Source organism: Chaetura pelagica, unplaced genomic scaffold (genome assembly GCF_000747805.2).
Source record: "Chaetura pelagica isolate M959 unplaced genomic scaffold, ChaPel_1.0 scaffold471, whole genome shotgun sequence".
Classification (NCBI taxonomy): Eukaryota; Metazoa; Chordata; class Aves; order Apodiformes; family Apodidae; genus Chaetura; species Chaetura pelagica.
Window position 1 is genome coordinate 20,850 of NW_009952430.1, and position 23,274 is coordinate 44,123.

Consider the following 23,274-nt stretch of genomic DNA (forward strand, 5'->3'; position numbering starts at 1 on the left):
TGCTGAAGTGTGATTGTCTTTTGTTACCCCTTTCCTGTGATGACCTAGAGGTGTGTAAACTGTCTGAAGTGTCTCATTTGGAGGGAACTGATACCAGCCCAGTCACTGCTGCTCTGTGCTCTTTAATAACCTGCTTTTACTGACCTGATCACACCTGCATTCTGCTTATTCAGTGACATGTTTCACAAGTGTTTAATATCAATTTTACATTTCTTCACTAGCTGTAGGAGAAGTTTCATAGCATTTCTTGTAAGTAACCTGTATGTATTTTCTTTCAAGGTTAACTTTGGCATCTTCTTAAAAATTCTCAGGATGCTGATTTCCAAACTAAAAGCTCAGCAAATGAGCTTTCATGACTACAAATACAGGTAAGTAATTATAAAAAAATGTCTTAGACCTTTTCATTTTGTTTCTCCCAACATCAGAAGGTTGGCAGTTTGCCCTTGCAGATTATATATTTACCTACCACCATCAAGTGTCACAGATATTCAGGGAATGATACAGGAAAAGCCATCTGGGGAAACAGGCTCCACAAACATCTTCTCTGAGAGGTAAAGGCAGGTCAGCCCCTGTTTGCTGAGTATTATGGGCATTTTCTCAGGGACTTTGCAATGTGGTTAAGATCTCTGCTCTCAGGTATCCTCCCTGTGCACCTGTGGCACCTACTGAGATAGCCTTGGGTGTGGCAAAAGATCCTTCAAAGAAAAGGAGGTGTAGAAGTGACATCACTATCTCTGAGCTACATTTTGTCATAGACAGCAGACATTGTGGACTGAAGAATGTCCCTGTTTGTCTTGTAGACCCAAGTGAGAACATTATCCTTAGCCTGTGCTCTTGCAAGCCCTGCTCTGGTCTCTCTTGGCCAGAGTCTCAGTGGTACATCATGTCTTATGTGAAGTCCTAGAATTGGCCTTAGCACAAACATCTTTGTACTTTGTGGGAACAGCAAGGGCAGGCAGCTCTCCAAGGACTTAAGGGTACAGTGAAATCAACAGAAATCTGAGGCTTTCTGAACTGTTTTCCACATCCCAACTCTTTCCAGTTCTTCCTACCTTGAATCAAAGCATTGTGAATGGCTGTTGCTGCAGTCCTGCCTTACAAAGATGAATTTATTGTCTCCCAGGACTGGGCAGGGGGAGTGGGGGTGGCAGTTCCACCACGAGCTTCCTAATAAATTCCAATATTAAAGCCCTAACAAGAAGGTCCAAAAGATCTCAGCTGTGTTCTCCCCATTGCTGCAGGAAGATGGTTGTGATGACAGTCACAGACAGCAGTGCCTATATTTAAATTACCACGGTTTTGTGTGATAATCTCTTTTGTAATGCTTATAATTTGGCTAAACTTTCAAAGATTCAAGCTATTCCTCACACTGCAGGTTTTCCTCAGGACTCGGTCTCTTTAGAGGTGTCATCCTTCATCCACACAAACATGTTCCCAGACTTGTTAAAGCAGATTCTCTTCCCTAAAAATTATTCTGTTGACAGAATCCTGTTAAGAGATCCCTTGTATTTAGCTCTGTAAATGTTCCTGTCACCTACCAGCACGTTTGATGCCTTCCTGTTCGATTTCTTGTCCCTAACATTTCACCTTAAACCAAAAGCCAAGATTCCCTCCTGTACAGAATTTTCTGATAGTCTGCTCCAAATTTTGAATCTGGGACTTTGTCCTCAAAGTGTCAAAATTACTGACACCATTCCAGAGCCCAAATATTGAAGGAATATTTCTGGAATCAATTCTTTGCATATGAATTTTTGATTGTTGCACCCAGGATGCTGAAAAAATGTGTTTTCTTTTTAAGATTAGCAAGATCTACACTTGTGCTGATTCCATTGTTGGGGATTCATGAATTTGTATTTACCTTCATCACTGATGAACAGGTGGAAGGACTTTCAAGACACATCAGACTTTTCATTCAGCTGACAATGAGCTCATTTCATGTAAGTACTGTTTTTGCAAGTATTGTTTTTAGGGGTCATAAATACACGTATTTATGTTGCTTAACTATAGATAGCACAGATGTATAATATTCTTATTTAATATTATGCTCCAACCTGCCACTGTACAAAGGAAAAACAAGCCAGACTGTACCAGGAGGTGGTCTGCTTCAGTCTGTGTTGTGCAGAGTTGCTGAGTAAGGACTTACCTGTTAGCAAAGTTGTCCTTTACCCGTATCTTCCTGCCTTGGCATTCGTGGTGAGACAGGACAGCAGTTCCCAGGTCTCCTGTTTTTAATGAGGTACCCAGCAATATCTGTGGCTAGAAGTCCTTGATACTCATTAACTCACTACTCTGACACATCTGCCCTCTGCTGCAGCCTGAGACATGAAATCATCAGAGCATTATTCCACTTTTCCCACAATTTATGATGCTCCTTGTTTTTAACCTGTGCATTTGCACCATTGCTCTGATGTGTATGTGCATCAGTGCTTTGACACTGTTAGTGAGGACCTAGGGAACAAATTCCACTACAGCTTGAGGGGAAAAATGTCCATGCAGACAGAAGGGAGTTCATGCAGAGCCACCACCCTAAGGGTGCTGAAGCACACATTCCTCAGACATATCCTTACTTGGAGAGGTTGCAGGGACTAGGTGTTATTTTAAGAAACACAGAATCATTTTAAGTAAAAATTTGATTTACTGGATTGTACAGAGAAAAACTGATAAAGATAGCTCAGTCATCCCTGCTAGAAAACACAAGCTTCATTCCTTGCTGAGGAATATGCACATGCTCGGCTACATGGCACACTTCAGGAGCAAAACTGCTTTTCAAAATACCCAAAGGTCTTGGACAATGTTTCTACCAGATTCTCTTATTTAGCTACAGCATTATTTGTGAAGGGATTAGCAAAAAAAAAAAAAGGCATGTAAACCCTCCACAATTATATTTGTTTAGTCTGCAAATCTTCTCAGTAGTTTTAAAGAGCAGTTAAACTGTTTTTGTTAAAGAAAAACAATTACCTCTGGGATCTCAGCTGGAGGTTTTAACTGAAAAACATTTTCAAAGAGCACACTAGTACATTCTCAATACAGTTTCTGCTGCAGATATGATCCTTCTTTGCTTTAGAAAGTGGAGCAATCTAAGCATCTTGGCTCACTGGTGCATGCAAACTGTTAGCTACAGGAAAATCAACTGGTTTCTGGTTGATAAAACCCAGCTATTTAATGAGAAATTTATCATCTTGCCATTGCCAGTAGAACTGAAAACAGTTGTGTGTTTTCTGCTTACATCTTTCCTCTTGGTTATTGTGATAATGAACATTTCTTCTGGATTTCTGATTCCTGTCTTTTCCCCTCACACTCTGGACATTTTTAAAATGTATGTCTTACAAATCATGGGGAAAGATTTCTAAGTCTGAAGTTCCATGTATTGCAAAAAAAAAAAAAAAAGAGGAAGCATTAAAGAAATCAGAATACAAAATGAACAGAAAAGATGAATAATCAATTGAATTTTCTACCTTCTGGTGAGATTTTACAGCCTGTCCCTGCATGTTCTGATTTTGCAGCAGCTGAACTAATAAGGAAGAGAATAATGAAAAGAGTAATTTCAAGGTTGATTTAAAACAAGTCTTATCTCTAGGATTGAATTTTTAAAGGTGTTTATTTAAATCAGTTTCAAAGGAAAAATAATTCAGAAGAGCTGTAACACTTAAGACAGCTGAGTCTTTAAGTAGCACTAATCACTAATTTTTAAATGGATCACTCTCTGTAGTCTCATTTGCAAATTCAAACAAGGACAGGGATAGTGTGACACCTCAGGCTGCATTTTTTGTTTTACCACGTTCAGAAATTGCAGCAGCCCCAGCATAACAGCAGTGGTTTGAAAAAAATAAAGAAGTATGTTATATGGTAGCAAAATGAAGATGACATGGAAGATCAAACTGAGTTGTGGAGTTTCTGGTTTTCAGCTTCTGCACAAAATGTGCCCAAAGGCACCAAATGAGAGCAGGTTAATTCAATAAGAGGTAATTCAATAATAAGAAAATAAAGGCAAGAAAATTCCTTTTTGAAAATGAAGAAGCCTTGTTTATACTTGCAGCACCTTTAAACTAAAACTTCAGGCATTTCCTGCAAACTCCTTAACTTTTTCCTCTTTCTTTTACAGGGTTTTTTTGTGGCAGTTTTGTATTGCTTTGCTAATGGAGAGGTAAGAGACAATGCTGTGAGAAAATGCTTGAGTTGGTTAGCAAAGTCTACTAATGACACCAAGAAGGATGAACACAATGACCAGCTCTGCTTTTTTGGGAGCATGTGTGCATTCTTCTGAGCTGATACGATTGTTTTGGATGAACAGAACTTCAAGACCTCTCAAAGGTTTGGGATTCAAATGCAAAGTATTTCCATTGAAGCCTGAGTGGCTACAGCACTGTGGGGGGATGGATAATCCCAGGGTGTCTGAAATACCAGTAGAGGCTTATGGTCAACCACCTCAACCCTTTAGTTTGCTGGAATCCCAGACTTCATGTTTGGCCAGACTAAAATCCACATGAAGCAACCAAATTTGAAGTGCTTTAGTATCTTAGACAGCAACATTTTTTAAAAAGTAGTTTCACCCATGCACTGCTCAGGACACCCCTGAACTTGATGTAAGGGGGTCTCTTTGTCTGGAAGTTTTCTCCTGCTATTTCTCAAGGGACAAGTGGGAGTTCAATCTGCTCCGTGCCAGGATTTAGGCAGGTGGCTCTTGCAAGGACATGGCAGCAGAGAAAGCTCATGCCCAGTGTAGGGTGAAGACTGAATTCAGGTCAGGTTGCTCATGGTTTTGTCCAGGTAAGCTTGGAACCCCCACAAGGACAGAGGTTCCACCATCTCTCTGGTTCTCTGATCAGGTACTCAGGGGGAAACATCATCTCCATATGTTCTGTTAGAACTTCCCCTGTTTATTTCAGTTCATGATCACTGTCTGTGTCCCTGCCAGTCACCTCTGTAGGGTGCCTGGCTCCATCTCCTCCATCATGTCCTCATAGGCAGTATTTAGGCCTTCATTGTGAGAGAGGCCCCTTCACTCAGCCTCTCCTCATAGGGTAAGTGCTCCAGCCTCAATCCCTGCTGATAAGTTCAATCTTAGCAATGCAGTTCTTGTACTGGGGGCCCAGGGATACCCTGAGAGTTACTGAATGAAGGAGAACAATCACTTTTCTTGATCTATGGACTGTGCTCCTGTCCATACAACCCAGTGTCTTCATCACCATCACACCTGCATTTTTGCTTTATTGCACTGCCTTGCTACAAGCTACTTCAGAAGATGATGCTGTGTAGGTTGTGTCATTAATCTCATTGCATTTTAAATGCTTTCTGAGTTGAACCTCATGGGCTGTACTTCCCTTCTGTTTGGTTTGGGTACAGACATCTTGCAATAAACAAGCACGTATCTGGTGTCAGTAGCACTTAAGAGCCTGGCACAGCCAGCTGGTGTGGTCACACTGCACTGACACACCTACAGGGATGTAAGCATCTTCTTAAAGGCAGCAGTGAAACAAACAAGATGGGCTTTCCAGAAAAGCTAGGCTTGCATGTTCCTCATTTTTAGCAAGGAAACCTGGAGTGATTCATAGAAAGAGCTGGCACTTGTCTGTGGTACAAGAGTAACATTTGAGAAGGGCACAGACCTGCTAGCATGGCTCATCAGCAGTTAAAAATTGCTCTTCTGGTCCCTCAGAGCCCTCAGCCCAAGGCAGCTGGTCAGAGCCAGGACAGGCTGGGGTCCTGCCCAGGTCTGCAGCACGGCTGGGGGGGCAGGCAGCAGGACACTCAGTGCTGAGCATTGACTGCCAGATAAAAAGCTTTATCAAAACAGACCATCTGCATGGTCCTCATTTCCACAGCCCTTGGGCCTTCCTCCTCCTCCTTCTTCAGGCTGTAAACAAGAAAGCCACTTGAGCTCTCCCACACACACCATGAGGATCACAGTGTGTCAGATATTCAGGGGCTAGGAAAAAACTTTCCTAATGAAAGCAGAAAAGTCTGTTCCTACCCTCCAAGGACCTTCCCAGGTGAGAGGGGCACCCCAAAAGGGCAGGAGGCTCAGCACTTCTACACTCCCTCTCGTTGTACACTTAGCATTTGGGTTCATGAACTGCAGGGTGGTCACAAGACATCACTGTGGACAGACTTCTTTTCCTCTCCCAGGTGAAGGCAGAGCTCCAGAAGCAGTGGTCCCGCTTCCTGCTGGCTTATCCCTTTGGCTGCAGACTCTGCTTTCTTGGGGAAAACATCAAATACCTCAGGAAATATTCACAGAAACGAAGAAAACAGCACCTTGGCAGCAAACACCACTTGTGCCTGGAGGCAAGTGAGCCCTGGGACATGCAGCTGCAGCAGGTGCTGGAGAAGCAGAGGACAGATCTCAGCCCAGAGCCAGGCTGTGCTCTCCAGTCCCAGCCACGGGCCAGCATGTCAGACAGCAGTGAAGGAGAAGTCACCACTGGAGAGACAACTGAGGAAGTCTTTGAAGAAAGTGAGATTTAGGAAGCTATCCACTTGGACAGTGTCTTCCAACAGCCACAGTATTTTGAAAGATATTTCACCTCCAGGATCTACACATCTCTGGGGTGTGCAATGCAAGGAGGAAGCAGCGAATATCCTCCTTGTCCCAGATTTCCTAGTCTGAGAACAATGTCAGGGTGGATGTTGCTAACCTGTGACTGGGGTAGAAGAGATCTGCTGGCTCTACCAGGCCCAGGTCTCACCACCCTCACAGTAAAGAATTTTTTCCTAATGTCTAATCTAAATCTTCCCTCTTCTAGTTTAAAGCCATTACTCCTTGTCCTCTCACTACATAACCTGGTAAAAAGTCCCTCCCTAGCTTTCCTGGAGCCCCTTCATGCACTGGAAGGTTCTCTAAGGTCTCCCTGGAGCCTTTTCTTCTCCAGGCTGAACACCCCAACTCTCCCAGCCTGGCTCCAGAGCCTGTCACCAGAGCTGCTTCAGTCCTCTAACCATCTTTGTGGCCTCCTCTGAATTTGCTCCAACAGCTCCATGTACTTCTTGTGTTGGGGACCCCAGAACTGGACACAGTTCTCCAGATGGGGTTTCATGAGAGTGGAGCAGATTGAGAGAATCCCCTCCCTGGCCCTGCTGGCCGCACTGCTGGGGATGCAGCCCAGGACACGGTTTGTTTCTGGGCTCCAGCCTCAATGAGAGAGCCCATCCTCCCATAGTCCTGGGAGTTTTGTTTCTGCTGGATCAGTCCATTAAGTAAGACAAAGTGGGATATTCATGCTCAGGACACCAAAGACAACTCACCCTAAACACTATTGCCACAGCTTTGAAGCTGTCTTTCTCAAGGATTTTGCTTTCCATCACAACCTTTATGACAAATTTCAAGCTCAAAATAACTTGTGGGGTTCAACAGAGCATTCCCATTTGATGGATTGTGATCACTGATCTGATTTGTGTGAATAAGGTTTATGCAGTTTTAATAATCTGCTCTGACACAGTCTATAAATTTCTGTTTTACTACACATAAGGCCTAGTGTTCCAGGCACAATGGCTCCTTCTATGGCCAGAGATGTCAACTATATGCTAATTATGAATGTGTACTTGCATTCTTTTTTAAAAATACTGCTTCTACATACAGGGGTGTATGTCTCCAAGGCTCAAATAGAAGAGTACAAACACTCCAGTCTGGAAAGCTCTCTGTCAGTTATGCCTTGCAATCCATAATACTGGTTTGTATTTTATTTTTTTTAATATAGATTAAATGTGGTAGATGAAGAGAGATGTCATGCTTGATGTACTCACTTCCCAGACACCAAATAAGAAGTAAGGCAGAGTCACACAATGTGCCACCTTATTGAATCCTATGAAGAAGACAATTTCTGTTTTGGTACAGTGCAAACATGAACTAATAGAGCAACTATTTTTTTTTTTTTAAAAAGAGAGAAAATACATCTTTAATACAATAGATAAAGATGTTGTGTTTAGGTATCCTTGAAGTCATTCCTGGAGTCACACAGAAGTCCAGTGAGAAGCAGCTCCTTGTGAACTGTCACTGCAGTTAGCTCCAGGAACTGAAATTGGAGCTGCCACATAACCAGGCATCAAAATCTGGAAGGTTCAGTTTCCTTGTCTGTCATGTTCATCACATTGTAATTATTGTTTTCTCCCATCACAGCCAAACCATCACTGCTCTCTCCCTGTTTGCTGTTCAGCTTGTTTCTTTGCCTTTTGTGGAGTCAGCTCTGACTTTAAGCCCAGCAGCATCTCTGCATTCACTGCCAAGCAGCTGCCCTGGGCTGTCAACCCTCTCCTAGAGACTGCCCCTCTTCCTGGACCAAGTCAGCAGAGGGTATGTTTGGTTTCCTTTAACATTTTAGAAGATCTAGATCTTCCTCCAGATTTCAGTGTTACTGTTTTAGGTAAGAGCATCTATATGCACTGCAGGACAACTTCTGTGCAGCAAATTCAAAACACATCTCTGTTAGCTGAAGTTCATATCAACTCAGAAGCAGGGAATTGCAGAGCACAGGAGCTGTCAGGAGAAAAAAACAACATAAATAAGAATGTGCTATGGATTATTTTGAAAGAAATAGCCACTTGGCATTATGCTGGCCTCTGTGGCCCTGCATCTTAGACACTTTGTACAGTTCTGTTCATCCTGTCTGAAGAGGACAGGGCAGAGCTAGGTCAGGCACATAGCAGAAGGGTTTTGGGATCAGAACTGCTCACCTTCAAACCAAATGATTGGGGCAGGAGGGAAGGAACATGACAGTGAATTGTTAGGTGATTGACTGCAGAAGGCTCCTCTCATGCCAGAACTAAGGCAAAAACTAACCTGGAGAGGTGCAGATCAGTAGGAAGCAGAAGGAGATGCTTCATCTCATCCATCACTGTGCTGTGCAGCTGTTCTCTACCTAATGTTATGGGAAGTTCCTGTGAGTTCCAAAATCCACTCATGGGAGAAAAAAAAAGGATCTGCCAAGTGCTGTTTAAATGCAACTCTGCTACTGTGGGGAAGAGAGTCCCTGAGCTGGGATCACCAGGGGATCTAGGTAATCTAGTGTAATCTAGGTACAAATCACAATGTATTTTGTTACAAAGCTTTCTTTTCCCATCCTTCCCTAAGAAACTGGCACATACTGGTCACTGTCTGTGCCAAGATACTGGACTATATGGACCTTTGGCCTAAGCCAAATGTTTACTTTTTATAGGCTTGGGAGGCAAAAATTAATTTATTTCAGCAATAGAGAAGACTGAGGAAAAGCTTAGAGCAACAAAGGACAAAAAAAGGCATAGACTACACATCTTCCCTCAAAATAGGTAAAAACCACAGCAACCAGGCAGTTAATTATGCTGTTAAGTATAAAACTGTAACACATTTGCAGGCATTTTCTTAACTGAACCAACGTGAAAGATCCCTGAGAACTGGGAGCAGTGCCAGAGGGTGTCCTGACTTGAGTTCCAGGTTTCAGAATTCACCACAATGCCATCCAACAACCTTTCTCCCTATTAAATAGACTTCCCAGAAAATGAGAGGGCAGTGAGAAGAACTCAGGAAACCTGGACCTGTGACAAGAGAGTCAGGATTGTTACCAGGTTAGAAAAGTCATCTTAGAGACATCTAAGCAGCTGATATAAAAAGAGGGTCCTGGTCTCTTTGAGCCAACAGGCAAATGATAAAGTTTTAAAGCATTTACTAAGACTACAAAAAAACCCCATAGGTCCATAAATAAAAGGACTATCACTTATCCTGTAGCTCCAGGACAGTGAGTGTTTGGTTTTCTACATTATAAAACAGGAAGTGAAAATAAAATCAGAGTTAGATGTTCTCATCCTCGGCTTTCAGGGACTTGTACAAACAGAGCATGCAGCATAACCAGTAAGGCTGGACTGTTTGTCCCTGCAATAAATACTTCACCAGAGCATGTTTGTAATTTTTTTTTCATTTGTTTAAGCCTAGAGACAGTAATTTATACAAGGAAGATTCTTCGAATAAGAAATGTGACATGAGTAGTTCTGTGGTTGGAGTCAAGATAGAAGATCCTGACTGCTGAAAATTCACTTGTGTGTGAGGTTAGTGCAGTGCAAGGGCTGCCAACAGCATTCCTGGGGCTGGTTTGTCTTGATCATCAGTTCAGAGATTGCCACTGTATTTAATGAAACCATATGGGAGAGTGGTACCTGCTCCCTGTGCAGCAAACCAGGGAAGTTTTGAATAGTTAAATTGGTTGCTTCAACTTGGCACTCAGCTTTGCTTTTAAGGGCCTCCTGGAGGACAGATGCCACAAGGACCTGTGAGGATTAGTTTGAGGAAGAGGAGGCTGAGGGGAGTCTCATTAGTTGTAGAGACTCATCAGTCTCTACAACTACCTGAAAGGTCATTGTGGAGAGGTTGGTGCTGGTCTCTCCTCACAGCTCATCAGTGACAGAACAAGAGGGAAGGGCTTCAAGCTGCGCCAGGGCAGGGTTAGACTGGACAGTAGGAAACATTTTTTCACAGAAAGAGTGGTTAGAGACTGGAACAGGCGGCCCAGGGAGGTGGTGGAGTCACCATCCCTGGGTGTGTTGAAGGCTCTTTGGGATGTGGTGTTGGTGGATGTGGTTTAGGGGAGAACTTTGCAGAGTAGGGATGATTTGAAGCCCTCCAAGGCAAAAAGGGAGACACTCTGCCACCTGATGTGACAGACTGAAACCTGCACTGTGAGCTGCAGAGGTTGCTTTGAACTGCAGGAGGGTGGAAGGGCTCTGGCAAATAACCCCAGGGTTTCCCTTCAGGCAGCAAGTTACTCCTCATAGGACTTGCTCTCCAGGCCCTTCACCAGCTTTGTTGATCTTCTTTTGAGCTGCTCTAGCATCTCAATGTCCTTGTATTGAGGTGCCCAAAACTGGACACAGTGTTTGAGGTGTCACCTCACCCAGGCTGAGTAGAGAAGGATGATCACCTCACATCCTTCCCTGATTTCCAGGCACTGTCCTTGAAGGCAAAGTTACTGCTTCCTTTTGCTCCTCTCAACACAGATTGAAGCTATCCCTGAAACTGGGATGCCAAAGGTTGTGTTTGCACACTTTCCATCTCCAAAGACAATGGGATTTCTGCTCTTCCTCTTGGAGCTCAGCGGGGGCTCTTCATGAATTAGAAACTCTGTGGATGAGCAGAATGAGGGCTGAGACTTGAAGCTGGCTGCAGAATTGCTGAGGCTGGGAGGGAAAAAAGTGGTCGTGCCTTCCCCCTAGTGGAACCAGGCAGAACGATTCATCAGATTTTAATTTACTTCAGTGTTTGCCACAGAGGAGGGCCCTGAGGTTGAAACGGCCAGAATCAAGGTGAGGGTTGTAAAAAATACTGCAATCAGGATGCATTGATTTCGGGAAGTGTCTCTGCTCTCTCCTGCCAGGCTTCCCGAGGGCCAAGACCAGGCTGTCCCCAAGGCAGAGGGACACAAGGACAGTGTCAGCCCACAAGGATCTCTCCCAGCCACCGAGGATCCTCCCAAGGATCTTGGTCCCTAGGGCCAGATCCATCATCTCAGCAGCCAGGCAGGACAGGCAGAGGCAAACCCCCCATCCCGGCCCCTGAGGGCAAAGGCAGGAACCTGAGGCCTGAGTAAAGGGATGGTTTAACTGGGTTTAATGATAATTAATAAAACATCTTCAACTGTTTGGTGTTTTTGTTCTGTGGAATTTGTTGTAGTTGTTTTTTGCTCTTTTTTAAAGCGAGATAGATCTGAACACTAAGAAAGCCCCCATCTCCCCCCTCCCCTGGGAAGGTCACAGGGAAAGAAGGGGCATCACCTGCAGGAATCCCAGAAACAGACCCCAGCTCCCAGCAGAGCTGCAGCAGCAGGAACGTGCTCTGGGATTTTCACTTGCTGCCCCCCCGTGCAGTCCCCACAGGTCATGGGAGAGTTGAGGTGTTCAACCTGGAGAAGAGAAGGCTCCAGGGAGACCTTAGAGCATCTTCCAGGGCCTGAAGGGGCTCCAGGAAAGCTGGGGAGGGACTTGGGACAAGGGCAGGGAGGGATGGGATGAGGGGGAAGGGTTTCAAGTGAAAAGGGAGAAATTGAGATGAGATAAGAAGAAATTCTTTGCTGTGAGGGTGGTGAGAGCCTGGCCCAGGCTGCCCAGGGAAGCTGTGGCTGCCCCATCCCTGGCAGTGTTGAAGGGCAGGTTGGATGGGGCTTGGAGCAGCCTGGGCTGGTGGGAGGTGTCCCTGCCCATGCAGGGTTGGAACTGGATGGTCTCGAAGGTCCCTTCCAACCCAAACCACCCCATGATTCTATGAATGGCTCAGGATTGTTGCCCCTTTCTAGCCTGGCTGTGGACACACAGCCAGTCCCTCTCTGCAAACCAGAATGTTCTAGGCACTCTTGGATTCCAAGGGAACGTGCCATGAAACTGGAAACTAACAGTGGTGTCTCCCAGGAAGAAGGAGCCAGGGTGCCCCAGGGAGAGCTCTCCACCCTCTGCCACTCACCTGTGGGCAACAGGAGGTTCAGTGGGGGGGGGGGCAGCTCTGCCCCTCTGTGCCCTGCATCCAGCAGTCCCTGGGCAGCCCCCCACTACCAGGAGCTGCTGGAAACTGCCCAGAGGTCTGGGCAGGGACCAACCTCTGCCTTTGAAGGGGACACTGACCCCAGGAGCAGGGTTTGCAGGGGAACAAAGCCAAACCAAAGCCAACAGAAGGAAAAGCCTTCAGAAAACAGGTGACTCCAGGCAGCTTGTTTAGAAGTCTTCCAGGAGAAGCTGTTGATGTGAGAGAAATACTTCTGCTCCTGCAAGGGCTGTAGCTGCCCCAGGGCATGGAGATGATAGCAAAAGGTGGCAGCTGGGCAGGCAGTGGCTGCCCCAGCCAGTGAAATCAAACAGCAAACTGGGAGCAGAGTGGCAAGACAAAGGGGTTTTTAATAATGAAGGTGTTGCTGGTAACATAGGTAAGGAAATGTGCTTGCTTACAGGTTTGAAGCTGACAGCATCCCTTCAACAAGGAAGTACATTTGCTGAGAGGAGAAAAATGATCTGGAAAGGCCTGTACAATGAGGCAGTGTAGCAGCTAACAATGCTCCCCTTCAAGTGCTATCAATAATTCCCCACAGACCGGCTTCAGAAAGAAAAAAATCTCTCTCTTTAGAAAAAGAAATACTTTAAAAAAACCCAAAACAAAACACAAACAAAAACAAATGCAACCTGTGCTGGTCTATCCTAGCAGTGCACTGTGACCGTTTGTACAATAGAAAAGTGGTGCTTTAAATAGTGAGTTGAAAGCTACTGCCACGTGCTTTATACAGCATGCAAAGCAAGGGCACCGGCTGGAGACACAGCAGGGGCTGCAGAGACTCCTCCACTGCTCCAGCATCCCTGGGAGCCAGGCTGCCCACCAGCCCTCCTGCTGGGCCTCCTCCCAGCTGCTGGGCTCCCTGTGCTCTCCTTCCAGTAACACAAATATTAAATACGCTCAGTCTGTAAATAGTTTAACAACCTTTTGTCAGCGACAATATTTACTTTGGCAGAACCGGGATTGCAAAGCAGTGTCCGTCAAACAGTCTGCAGCAGGTTTTTTTTCTTTGGTGGAAGCCAAGAAGTGAAGGGAAGGCTCCTTGTTTTGTTTTTTTTGCTGGTGCCTGAGGAAGGATATTGCACAGAGACTGACAGGAGAAATGCTGGTGACTTCAGACAGGAGGCAGCACTGCAGGAGAGCAGCCACCTCTGCTGGCTCCGGGAGAACTGGCTCCTCCAGGCTCAGTGATTCACAGCTGTTCTCCAGATGGCCCTGCCCTGGGCTGAGTGAACAGTGATGCTGGAGCCGAGCTGGGGAGAAGGGGATGACTGCTGGGGATCGAGGAGGATGGAGGGATGGGTGGCAGAGGAGTGGAGGGAACACAAGCAGATGCTCACACAGAACCGCAGCCCCGCGCGGGCCCCGCTCATCCCTGCCCCACGCGCAGGTCATCGGGTGCCCGTCTCTGGTTCCCCTGCTCCCAGGCCGTGCCAGGTGCTGGGGATCCATCCTGCCCTGTGGCTGTGCCAAGGACAGCCCCTCCAAAGCCTGCCTCTGGTTTCTATACGACTTGCTCCTACCTTGGACCAAAACACATAACATGTCTCTCCGTCCGTACCAGAGCAGCGGGGCCGTGGCAGCTCCACTGGGAGGCCACGTCCCTCTGGTACCTGAACCTACAGCCTCAACAGCTGCCTCCAACATCCAGAGAAGCCTCCAAGGCCACATGCTTCAACCTGATTCAGTTCAGACTGCAACTGGGATGGCTCCTGGGCCCCCCAGACACCGTGAGGATATGACAAGATGCCACCATGAAATTGACAGTCTCCATCTCTCATCCACCCAGAACAGAGCTGTGCAGGGACTGGGCAAAGCCACTTTGGGGGCAGGAAAAAGGACACAAGGCAAGCTTGGCTGTATGGAGAAGTGTGCCTGTGGCCCTGGCTGGGCAGAGCCTCCCCATTCCTAAAGCCCTGGCTCAGGCATGGCCAAGAGGAGCCCGGCAGGATTGTCTAAAGAGCTGGATAGGCAGGAGGTGGGTAGAGGAGGGGCCAGCAATGGGCTCTCCTCTCCAGGATTTCCCATTGCCACCCAGGTGAGGTCTCCTCACCACACAGTTTTGTCATGAGCTGCTCCATGAGAGTGACTGGGGGGAGGTGTGTGGGGGGGAGATAAAAGAAACAAAACTGAAGTTCTTGTCAATCTTAAAAAAAAAAAAAGTGTTGTTAAAGGCACTGGTGTTCTCTGTGAGAACGTGTTGATGGAGGAAAACTGAAGTACCAGAGCTGTTGTGCTGTCACTTCACAGTAACTGGCAAATCCAAACAAGTTTATAGGCTGGGACAATGACTCCAGTTTCCCCTGGAAGTGGCACGTTAGCCCTTTGTGTCCCCCAGCTGACAGGAACCCTGCGCTGGCTGCTGCAGGCTCAGTGCCCTGCCTCCAGCACCTCCCCTTTCACCACTGCTGCAGGTGCAGGTCCATGCTGGTGTTTAGATTGAGATCAGTAACATCTAAGAAATCAATGTTGAAGATGCTGGGCCCCGTGGGGGTGAGGGAGCCAAAGCCAGTGGCAGAGCTGGGGGGGGTGAGGTCCAGCCACTCCATCGTTTCCCACGGAGACTCAGTGAAGCTCATTTGTAAACCCGAGCCCTCGGCAGGGGAAGGGGAGAGCTGGGTCTCCATGGGTGAGAGGGGAGTCTGTAACATCTCCTGGGAGGTGAGCAGTTCGTCTGCGGCTTTGCCAGAGAACCCCTCCATCATCCCTTCGAAGTGGGGCTCTTCTCCCCCCATCTTCAGCAGGGCGATTTCGCTGACCCTGCCCAGGGGGCTGTGGTTGCTCAGCAGGACCTCGAGGTGAGCATCACTGCTGCCTGGGCAGTGCTCGAAGGAGAGCTGGGCCGGGGGGACCTGCTCGAAGGTGCTGGCTGGCGGCTTCGGGTGCGCAGCGCTGGAGTTCCCCGTGGACACAGTTATCTGAGGTACTTTCTGGAGGCAGGACCGGTCTTCCTTGGCATTGGCCGGCATTTCTGTCAACAAATCAGAGGAGTTTGAGGTGCTCTGGTAGTGGAGGCCACGGGGCCACCACCACAGACCCCCCAGCCGGGTCATTGGGCACAACCTGCTCCCCACTCAGTCCCCTTGGCACTGCTCACCCACCCTCCCTGTGGGAAACTTCACACGTTCCTGCTTTCTGACCTCGTCTCTACTGGTTTTGGACACAGTCCCCAGTGCAGGAGCACTGGCAGCTGTCCCCTGGGGCTGGGCACAGGGCAGGGGCTGTGCCTGGGAAAGGACACAGGCAACACTGTGCAGGGGGGAGGGCAGCAGCAGTGCTCTGTGCAGGGCATGGCACTGGCAGCACTGGGGGCACTGCTGTCCCCTTCTCTCTGTGCAGTCTGCACAGGCCATAACCAAGCCCTGTCACCCCACCAGCTCTGCACAGGTGGGTGCTGGTTCTGGGAGGGCCAAGATGCTTTTGGGGTCAGTCTCGGTGGCCGCCAGCACGAGGAGGGCAAAGGAGAGCTGTGCTCAACTTGGGCAGCTCTGCTGGGGGCACAGGGTGTGCTGAGCCCCATGGACTGACCCTGGCTGGGTGGGGAAGCCCTGGAGAGGAAGAGGGAAGCCCTGGAGGGGAGCAGGGAAGCAGTGTGTACCTCCACTCTCAATCAGCACATCCAGGAGCTCGTCCATCTGCTGACTCCGTGTCAGCTGCTGAAGAAAACAACAAAGAGGAGAGGACATTAGGAGAGTCCCTCTGGCCACCAGCCTGGTAAGGTGGCTCTAGACCCCACCAAGGGCTTTCTCCCATGCAGGGGGCATGCCACCCCCAGCTCAGGGCTGGCAGCAGCTTTCAGGTCAGCACTGCAGGGCCCTGAGAAAAGCAGGGGAGCACAGCACCAGGTTCCCCCAGCCCTGCTGCCTCTGCTCAGTGGCTACCACAGACTGTCCCTTCCCAGGCCTGTCAGGACATGCTGACTTTTTGGACCCACCACCTCACGCTGGCATATTCCTCCTTGCACTCCCTGCATCTCCCTGGGGGCAGCACATCATCCTCCTCTCCCTGACCAGAGACTGGAAGGACTTTCTGCCTCCCTCCCTGCCAGGCAGCATAAGCCCATTTTTATTGCTGCCAACAGCATCACTCCATTTTTCCTGAAGGCACCATCATGACCAGCACTGAGGCTGCTCCAGACTCAGAAGAAATTAGGGGTTGATGGAGGTGGAGCCCGTCCTCCCTGTGGGAGCAGCACTCCAGGGGAAGCTGAAGGGAGGCAGATGGCATGGAGAAGGGCACTTTGCTAATGGGTTCTGAGGGAAGGTGAGGTTTCTGGGTGTCTTGGAAATGCTCAAGAGTCTGTTTCTTCCATAGCACTGGGCACCCCAAAAAGAGTACACAGAAGTCCTGGGGTATTTGTGTGGATGGCAGGACCCCGGGATGGGCTGGCACAGAAGATGCTATCCCATCCAGCTTGGTGTCTGACTGCTGGGTGTCAGTCATCCAGCAACCAGCTCCTCCAGAAAAGCCCCTTCCTTATGGAAACAGGCTTGTCCTGCCCAGAGACCCTGTAGTGGGTGGTAACTCCTGCAGATGAGTTACATGCACCACGGAAGAACACCCTGCTCAGCCCTAGCCCTATAGAAAAGAAAAATCATGCAGTTACCTGCTTTACTGCATCCTCATAGGGTGGAGGCTGCTTTACCTCTGAGAGGGCTGGGCTTGGCTTATAAAAACTTGGGGCTGGAATAGAAAACTTTTGACCTGCCTGGGCAGCCATCTGCGTGGGGGAAATACAGGGAAAGGGAGTCAATGCACAGGGAGACCCAGCGCGCTCACCCCGCTGGGTGGTGCCAGGGAAAGGAATGGTTTTGTGGGTCAAACCAGCTGGTCTGGTCAAACAAAGTGTCTGGCCTGTGGGCAGGAGATGGGGGGTTTAAACTAGGTCCTTCAGCCCAGCTCTGAGCCCCAGGGCTGGGCTGCTGCTGGAGCACAGGAGTGATGCTGCACCTGGTGCTCGGTCCTGCCATGAAGATACAAGTGGGAGAGAGAGCTGAGCTGCCTCCAGCTGCCCACGGCCTCCCAGCCCCTCTGCTGGGGACCCTCTCCATCACAACCTGCCCAGGGCATTTCACAGAGCCCAGGCCAGGGAAGACCACTCCAAGAGTCACTGTCAGGTCAGCTCCTTGGCTGTGCCTGTGCAAAACACCTGAGTACCATTGCCAGCCTCTTGCCAGTCCCCTCTTCCAGGAGGGACCTCATCTGAAGCTCCAATGCCTGCCAGCTGTTGTCCCCACTGCCTCCAGGCCCCTGTGTGTCCTTTCCCACCACCAGCCCGTGGCTGCCTCAGCCCAGGAGAGCCAACACCATGGATCCTGCAGGCAGGTTAGCCCCAGAAGTGGATCCAGGGCAGCAGTGAGACCACTTGGTGGGGCCAGGCAGATCCTGGCCACCTTTCTCTGGAGGGAATGTTATCCTTGCCTTGGGTATGGCCCTGGTTAGGCACAGAGAGGGAGCTGAAGAGGGACCCTCACCCCCAGGAGCCCCTTGCAGGCAGGAGAGGAACAGCCAGGGGGGGGGGGTCACAGTGGGATGAGCTGCAGGACACTGTGGGGACACCCCCTCTGTGGTGCCTCTTGCACTCAGGCAGTAAGGAATGAGCTGGGAATGCCCCTAAGGAGCATTCCCAGACTCCCAGGCAGCCCCACTGGAGTGTCACCTCCCAGCACTGTGTCCACTGCCCTCACAGCTCTGCCCCACAGCCCAGTCACCTCTGCAGCTCCGTGCCCCACTGCTGGGGCTGCTCTCAATCCATTCTCCACCCAACCTGTACCTGTGCTGCTTTTGTGTGTTGGCAGCATGTGCCCCTCTCTGAGCTTTCAGAACTGCCCAGAGGGCTGAGTAAGAGTTCTGGGTGCTGAAGGGACAACTGTGCTGTGCTGGTTCCCATTGGGGAGGCAGACCCTGCTCTATCTTTTCAAGAAAAGGCTTCTCATATGATAGGGGCAACAATCCCCCCCACACACACACTTCGACCCCCTGTTCAAACCCCCTCACACACTGCTAGGAGCTGCAAAGGCTCAGCAAGGTGCTGAAAGCCCTGCAGTGGGGCTGTCCCTTGGGTGTAGGAAGCTGTGCCAGGGCTCTCCCAGGGACTGAGAGATCTATGCTGGTGCTTCCCTACTGTGGGCAGAACTTTGCCAGGGCTTTGTGGGGCTGGGGGAGCTGTGCCAGGGCTTCCCCAGGGTGGAGAAGCAGTGCCAGGGCTCCATGGGGCAGAGGGAGCCATGCCAGGACCCTCTCAAGACACAGGGAACTTTGCCAGTGCTCATACTGAGGTCCCCTGGGGAAGAGGGGAGCTGTGCCAGGGCCTTCCCCTGAGGGGAGAGGGAGCTGAGTTGGGGCTCTTTTAGGGCAGAGGCAGCTGTGCCAGTACTCCCCAAGGGCAGAGGGACCTCTACCAGTGCTTAACCAGGGGCAGAGGATGCTGTGCCAGGATTCTCTCCCAGGACACAGGGAGCTTTGCCAGTGCTCACCCAGGGGCAGAGAGACCTATGCTGGGGTCCCCCGGGGAAGAAGGGAGCTGTGCCAGGGCTCCCCCAGGGCAGGAGGAGCTGTACCAGGGCTGTGCTGAGACCCCCCAGGGCAACTGGGTGCGGTGGCATCAGAACCCCCCCAGGAGCTGCCCTGCCAAGGACTCTGTGGTGCCATCAGCTTCCAACCCATGGCCCACCTGGGCTGCTCTCTGCCTTTCCAGCCAGCCCCACTGCTGCTGCAGCTCCCTGGGCCACCCACCCCAGGGTGCCAGCAGTCCCCCCCTGCCATGAAAGGAATCAGACTGGGATGTTTGACCCACAGACACCAGCGAGCTCAGCACCCTGATGCCAAGGGGGCTGCTCTGCCCTTACCGAGGCACGCAGGCAGCTGCTGCTCTGCGGGGACCCGCTGCGCCCATCGGCTGGGGCGCCGGGGGACACGGGGAGCAGGTAGTGGCTGTTGGGGGAGGGTGGCAGGCTGATGTGCTGGGGGCTCTTGGCAGCCCCGAGTGGAGAGTGCTGGGGGGAGCACTGCGGGCTCAGGAATGTGGAGGAGGTGATGGTGCCCTGCCCTGCAGGCTCCAGGCAGTGGCTATTTACAACATGCGGCAGCTGCGGGACCCCACAGTTACTCAGCTTCTCCGAGCTGCTGGACTGGCCTTTCGAGGCAGTTTGTTTGGATGCAAAGGGGCAGCTGGACACGGCGTTTTCTTGCTTGATGGGGACACCAAAAAAATGCTGAGGTGGCTGCTGCTTCTCCTCAAGGCCGTTGCTTCTCTTTCGCTTCTGCAGCTGCATCCTCAGCTCCTCCACCTGCCTCTGCTCTTGTTGCAGCTTCCACGTCAACTCATTGATGACCTTCTGCTTCTCCACCAGCATCTTGTCTTTCTCTGTGTCAATCCCTTCCAGCTCGAGCTGGATACTCCCTCCGTTCATGCTGCTCATCAGGCTTTCCTCAGCACTGCCATGAACCGGCGATGGCTGGAGGCCAAACTGCGGGGAAGACATGGGTCCGTCGTTGAACGTGTCCGGCAAGGAGCCGCTCACAGAGAGGTCGGAGGAGGCTGGAGAGATGGGTGGGGTGGAGCTGGTGCTGCCAAAGTGGTAGAAGCCGTTTGACAACATGCTGGTGGAGGACTGTGGCTGGTAGCTGGGCAGGGTGCTGGTGGGAGTGACGGGGAAGGTGACGGTGGTGATCTCGCTGAAGCCGGGCACGGCGCCGCCGCACTCCTGGAAGGGCCGCAGCCGCTCCATCAGCGCCGTCTTGGTGCCCGACACGGGCAGGCCTCGTATCCGGAGCTGCTGCCTCAGCTCTGACACCTAGGGAGGAAGTGGCCAGGGGCAGATGAGCTTTTTAGAAACATTTCTAGCAAGGAGTCTCAGGTCACAGGCTCCCAGCCTCCCGCGTCAAAGTGCTGACACCCCAGGTGCTCGTTGTGTCACCTGCAGTCACCAGAGCCACCAGCACAGCACTGACCACTGCACATCCTGCAGGACCTGAACCCTTCCTGACAGGAAAACCTTCCTTCTTCCTCCAGGAACTGTGACTGCACTCTATTAGCCAGCAGTGCTCCTTGGGCTACAGACATAACCCAAGAGCCCCATCCTAGCAGTGTGTTTTTACATCAGCAGAGGACTTACCCACAGACCAGGAACTAGTTGGTGGCATCCTTTAGCTCAGAGACTGCAACCTTGGAGCTAGACACTCCATGGTCAGGCATCTGCACAGCGTTCAGGCATCTGAGCTGGGACATTGCTATGTCAAATGCCATTTCCATCTCATTCCTTTCTCTACTAATGAGTATTGCCCCCAGGTCTCTGCTCCTCAAGACTTGTCCTTCCCCATGGCTGAGGCTCCGTCAGCAAAGTGTTAAAGAGCCCTTGAAGGGAGTGATTCTCCCTCACAATTTGTCCTGCTCACACGAGAGACGTGTGTACTGCTCAAAGGAGGTGCCTGTAGCTGCAAGCTCCAGGAGACACCTGCCTGTGTAGGAGGCTGAGCTGGCCTGGCTGCAATGACCACCAAGGGGAGGCTGAGCTGCCCTCCTAGCTCCTGGCTGGAGGATTCTGCTGCTGCTGGCAGTAGCTGTGACGACCACCATAAAACCACAGAAGCAATGGAGCCCTGAGCTGCAGGATCAGCAGCACAGACGATCCTTTGGTCCTTGACCTGCTGGCCTGGCTGGCAGCCCCCTCAAGTTACACCTAAGCTTTGTGGGTCCATGCCCTGGAGCAATGTGTGTGCACACACCACGACAGAGCAGCAAACTCCTGTTTACCACCCTGGTGGTCAGTTCCTGACCCAGTGGGATGGATTCCTGGGGCCGGTCACAGTGTGCTGGTTCTGGTCTGGGGCTCTGGAACGTGGTCACTGCCCTGCACACTTCAGGGGCAGGGAGGCACATTCAGGACACCAGACTCTGCTCCTGCAGTGACAAGGTTTTGCACTCACTTTCAGATCATCCAGGTTAGATGGTAGAGGGCCTGGCTTGATAGATGAGACACAAGTCTGGCCTGAAAAGGTGGTTTTCACAGGAGAGAGAGGGGTGTTGTTGACAGAAGTTGATGAAGAATTTGAACTTTTGACCATTTGCTCATTTGATTGCCTGAAATAACAAAGGAGATTTGGGGTAACTTGTCTGCCCCCCCAGCCCCAACCTCCCCTCAGTGTGCCACCTCTCTGCTCCCATGGGGCTCCTGTCTCCTGTCTGAGACCTGAAGGACCACCAAGCCCCAGAAGAACCAGGCTGGGACTTAGGGAGATTGCTAGTGACCCACCAGTAGGTCACAGGTGCCCCCAGGCAGTGCCTAAAGCCAGAGCAGCTTTGCAGGAGACTCTGCAATGTTCCCAAGCTTTCGTGTGTCCCTTGCATGCATCCATCCCCTTTGCATGGGCACAAATGGGTATGGGAAGAGAAAGCTGGGAGGGAAACAGAGCTAAAGGCTGCTCTTGGTACATTGCCACTCACTTCAGCTGGCCTTGGTGCATCCCTGGGTAGCTGAAGTGCTGCTGCTGCTGCTGCTGCTGCTGTTGCTGCTGGCTGAGGATCTGGAGCTGCAGGAAGAGCTGCTGCTGCTGGAGGAGTCTGGCATATGCTGAGTCCATGGGAGGAGGGGACTTCTCTGCCTTCTGGTCTGGGGGGATGTACTGGTGGTACTTCAGCTTCTTCACCTTGGGCTTGGTGTCCTTTGGCTTTTTGTGACGGTTCTTGCTGTCGCTGGATGATTTGGACTGTTGGCCCGAGAAGGAAAGGGATCAGCTGGGAGAAGAGCTCCAGCCAGAGAGGGCAGCTCCTGCTGGCATCCTGACACTCCAGCTCCTAGAGCTGCTGAGCCTGCATGTGGGGGAGTCCCTCAGGGTCATGTCACATCCCAGTTGTGCTGCACAGCACAGCACACGAGATGGAGAATGTCCCTTCTTTCCTGGAAGGTGTTTCAGTGTTGCCTTGCATCTCCTTCTGCTCCTACCTAGCCCCAGGACCTGAACAATCACCTCTCATGGGGCACAAAACTATACCTTATACTATTATGAGTCCAACTGCAGTTTTCCACAGCAAGCTTTGTCTCCCTGCACTATTCCAAGCCTTAAAGCCAAACCCTGAGACCTCCCACCCATGTGGGGTGCAGCACGTGGGCACTTCAGGCTGGGATGCAGCCAGGTGCCCTGGGGTTGTGCCCTCTCCCAGGGAGCCTGGAGGCACAGGCATTACCTTCACGGCAGAGGGCACTGGGAGGGGTGGGCTCTCCTGCCCTGCTGCCTGCTTGGGGCTGTCACACCTGCTGCCCTGTCCCGAGGCTGGCTCTGCTGCGTGGCCATCAGCACCGTGGGGATGGTCCTGCAGGGAGAGGGGCTGTGGGTGCCAGTCTGCACAGCCTCTGCCTGCACTTGGTACCCCATCCCCCTGCCACATGTTGTCCCCAGTCCCACAGTCCATCCCAGTCCTCCCACGTCTATCCCAGCTCACTATCACCACTTCTCCCAGGATGTCCCAGTCCCTTCTCAGACCCTCTGTCTCCTGAGTCCATCCCAGTCTGCCCCAGTCTCCAAGTCCTCTCCATTCCACCTCAGCCCTCTACCCTCCATTTCCCCAGTGCACCATTGGTCCCTTAATGTCCCCCAGACTAGTCTGGTCTCCAACATCCACCTCTGACCTCCCCCAGTCCCTCCAGTCACCCACCCCAGTCCACTTCAGTTCACCCCAGTCCTCCCAGTTTCCCCATCCATCACCCAGTCCAGTCTATTACCCCCAGTCCCTCCCATTCCCCCTTCATCCCACAGCCTCCCAGTCCCTCCCCATTCCCACTTCA

General features: G+C 50.7%; 2 protein-coding genes across 2 annotated transcripts in view; one reads left to right on the top strand and one right to left on the bottom strand.

Moving 5' to 3' along the window:
- Positions 1 to 6,465, top strand: part of GLP2R (glucagon-like peptide 2 receptor) — a 17,464-nt gene extending 10,999 nt beyond the window's left edge. Inside the window, exons 10-13 of the mRNA XM_010008227.1 lie at positions 280 to 368; positions 1,799 to 1,937; positions 4,103 to 4,144; positions 6,127 to 6,465. Coding sequence (XP_010006529.1) covers positions 280 to 368; positions 1,799 to 1,937; positions 4,103 to 4,144; positions 6,127 to 6,465 — 609 coding nt within the window. The remainder of the gene's footprint in view (positions 1 to 279; positions 369 to 1,798; positions 1,938 to 4,102; positions 4,145 to 6,126) is intronic.
- An 8,341-nt stretch (positions 6,466 to 14,806) lies between these two features.
- Positions 14,807 to 23,274, bottom strand: part of MYOCD (myocardin) — a 35,945-nt gene continuing 27,477 nt past the window's right edge. The window contains exons 6-11 of the mRNA XM_010008253.1: positions 22,677 to 22,802; positions 21,936 to 22,198; positions 21,419 to 21,572; positions 19,339 to 20,286; positions 16,089 to 16,146; positions 14,807 to 15,461 (exon numbers count right to left, since the gene is read on the bottom strand). Coding sequence (XP_010006555.1) covers positions 14,890 to 15,461; positions 16,089 to 16,146; positions 19,339 to 20,286; positions 21,419 to 21,572; positions 21,936 to 22,198; positions 22,677 to 22,802 — 2,121 coding nt within the window. The 3' untranslated portion in view covers positions 14,807 to 14,889. The remainder of the gene's footprint in view (positions 15,462 to 16,088; positions 16,147 to 19,338; positions 20,287 to 21,418; positions 21,573 to 21,935; positions 22,199 to 22,676; positions 22,803 to 23,274) is intronic.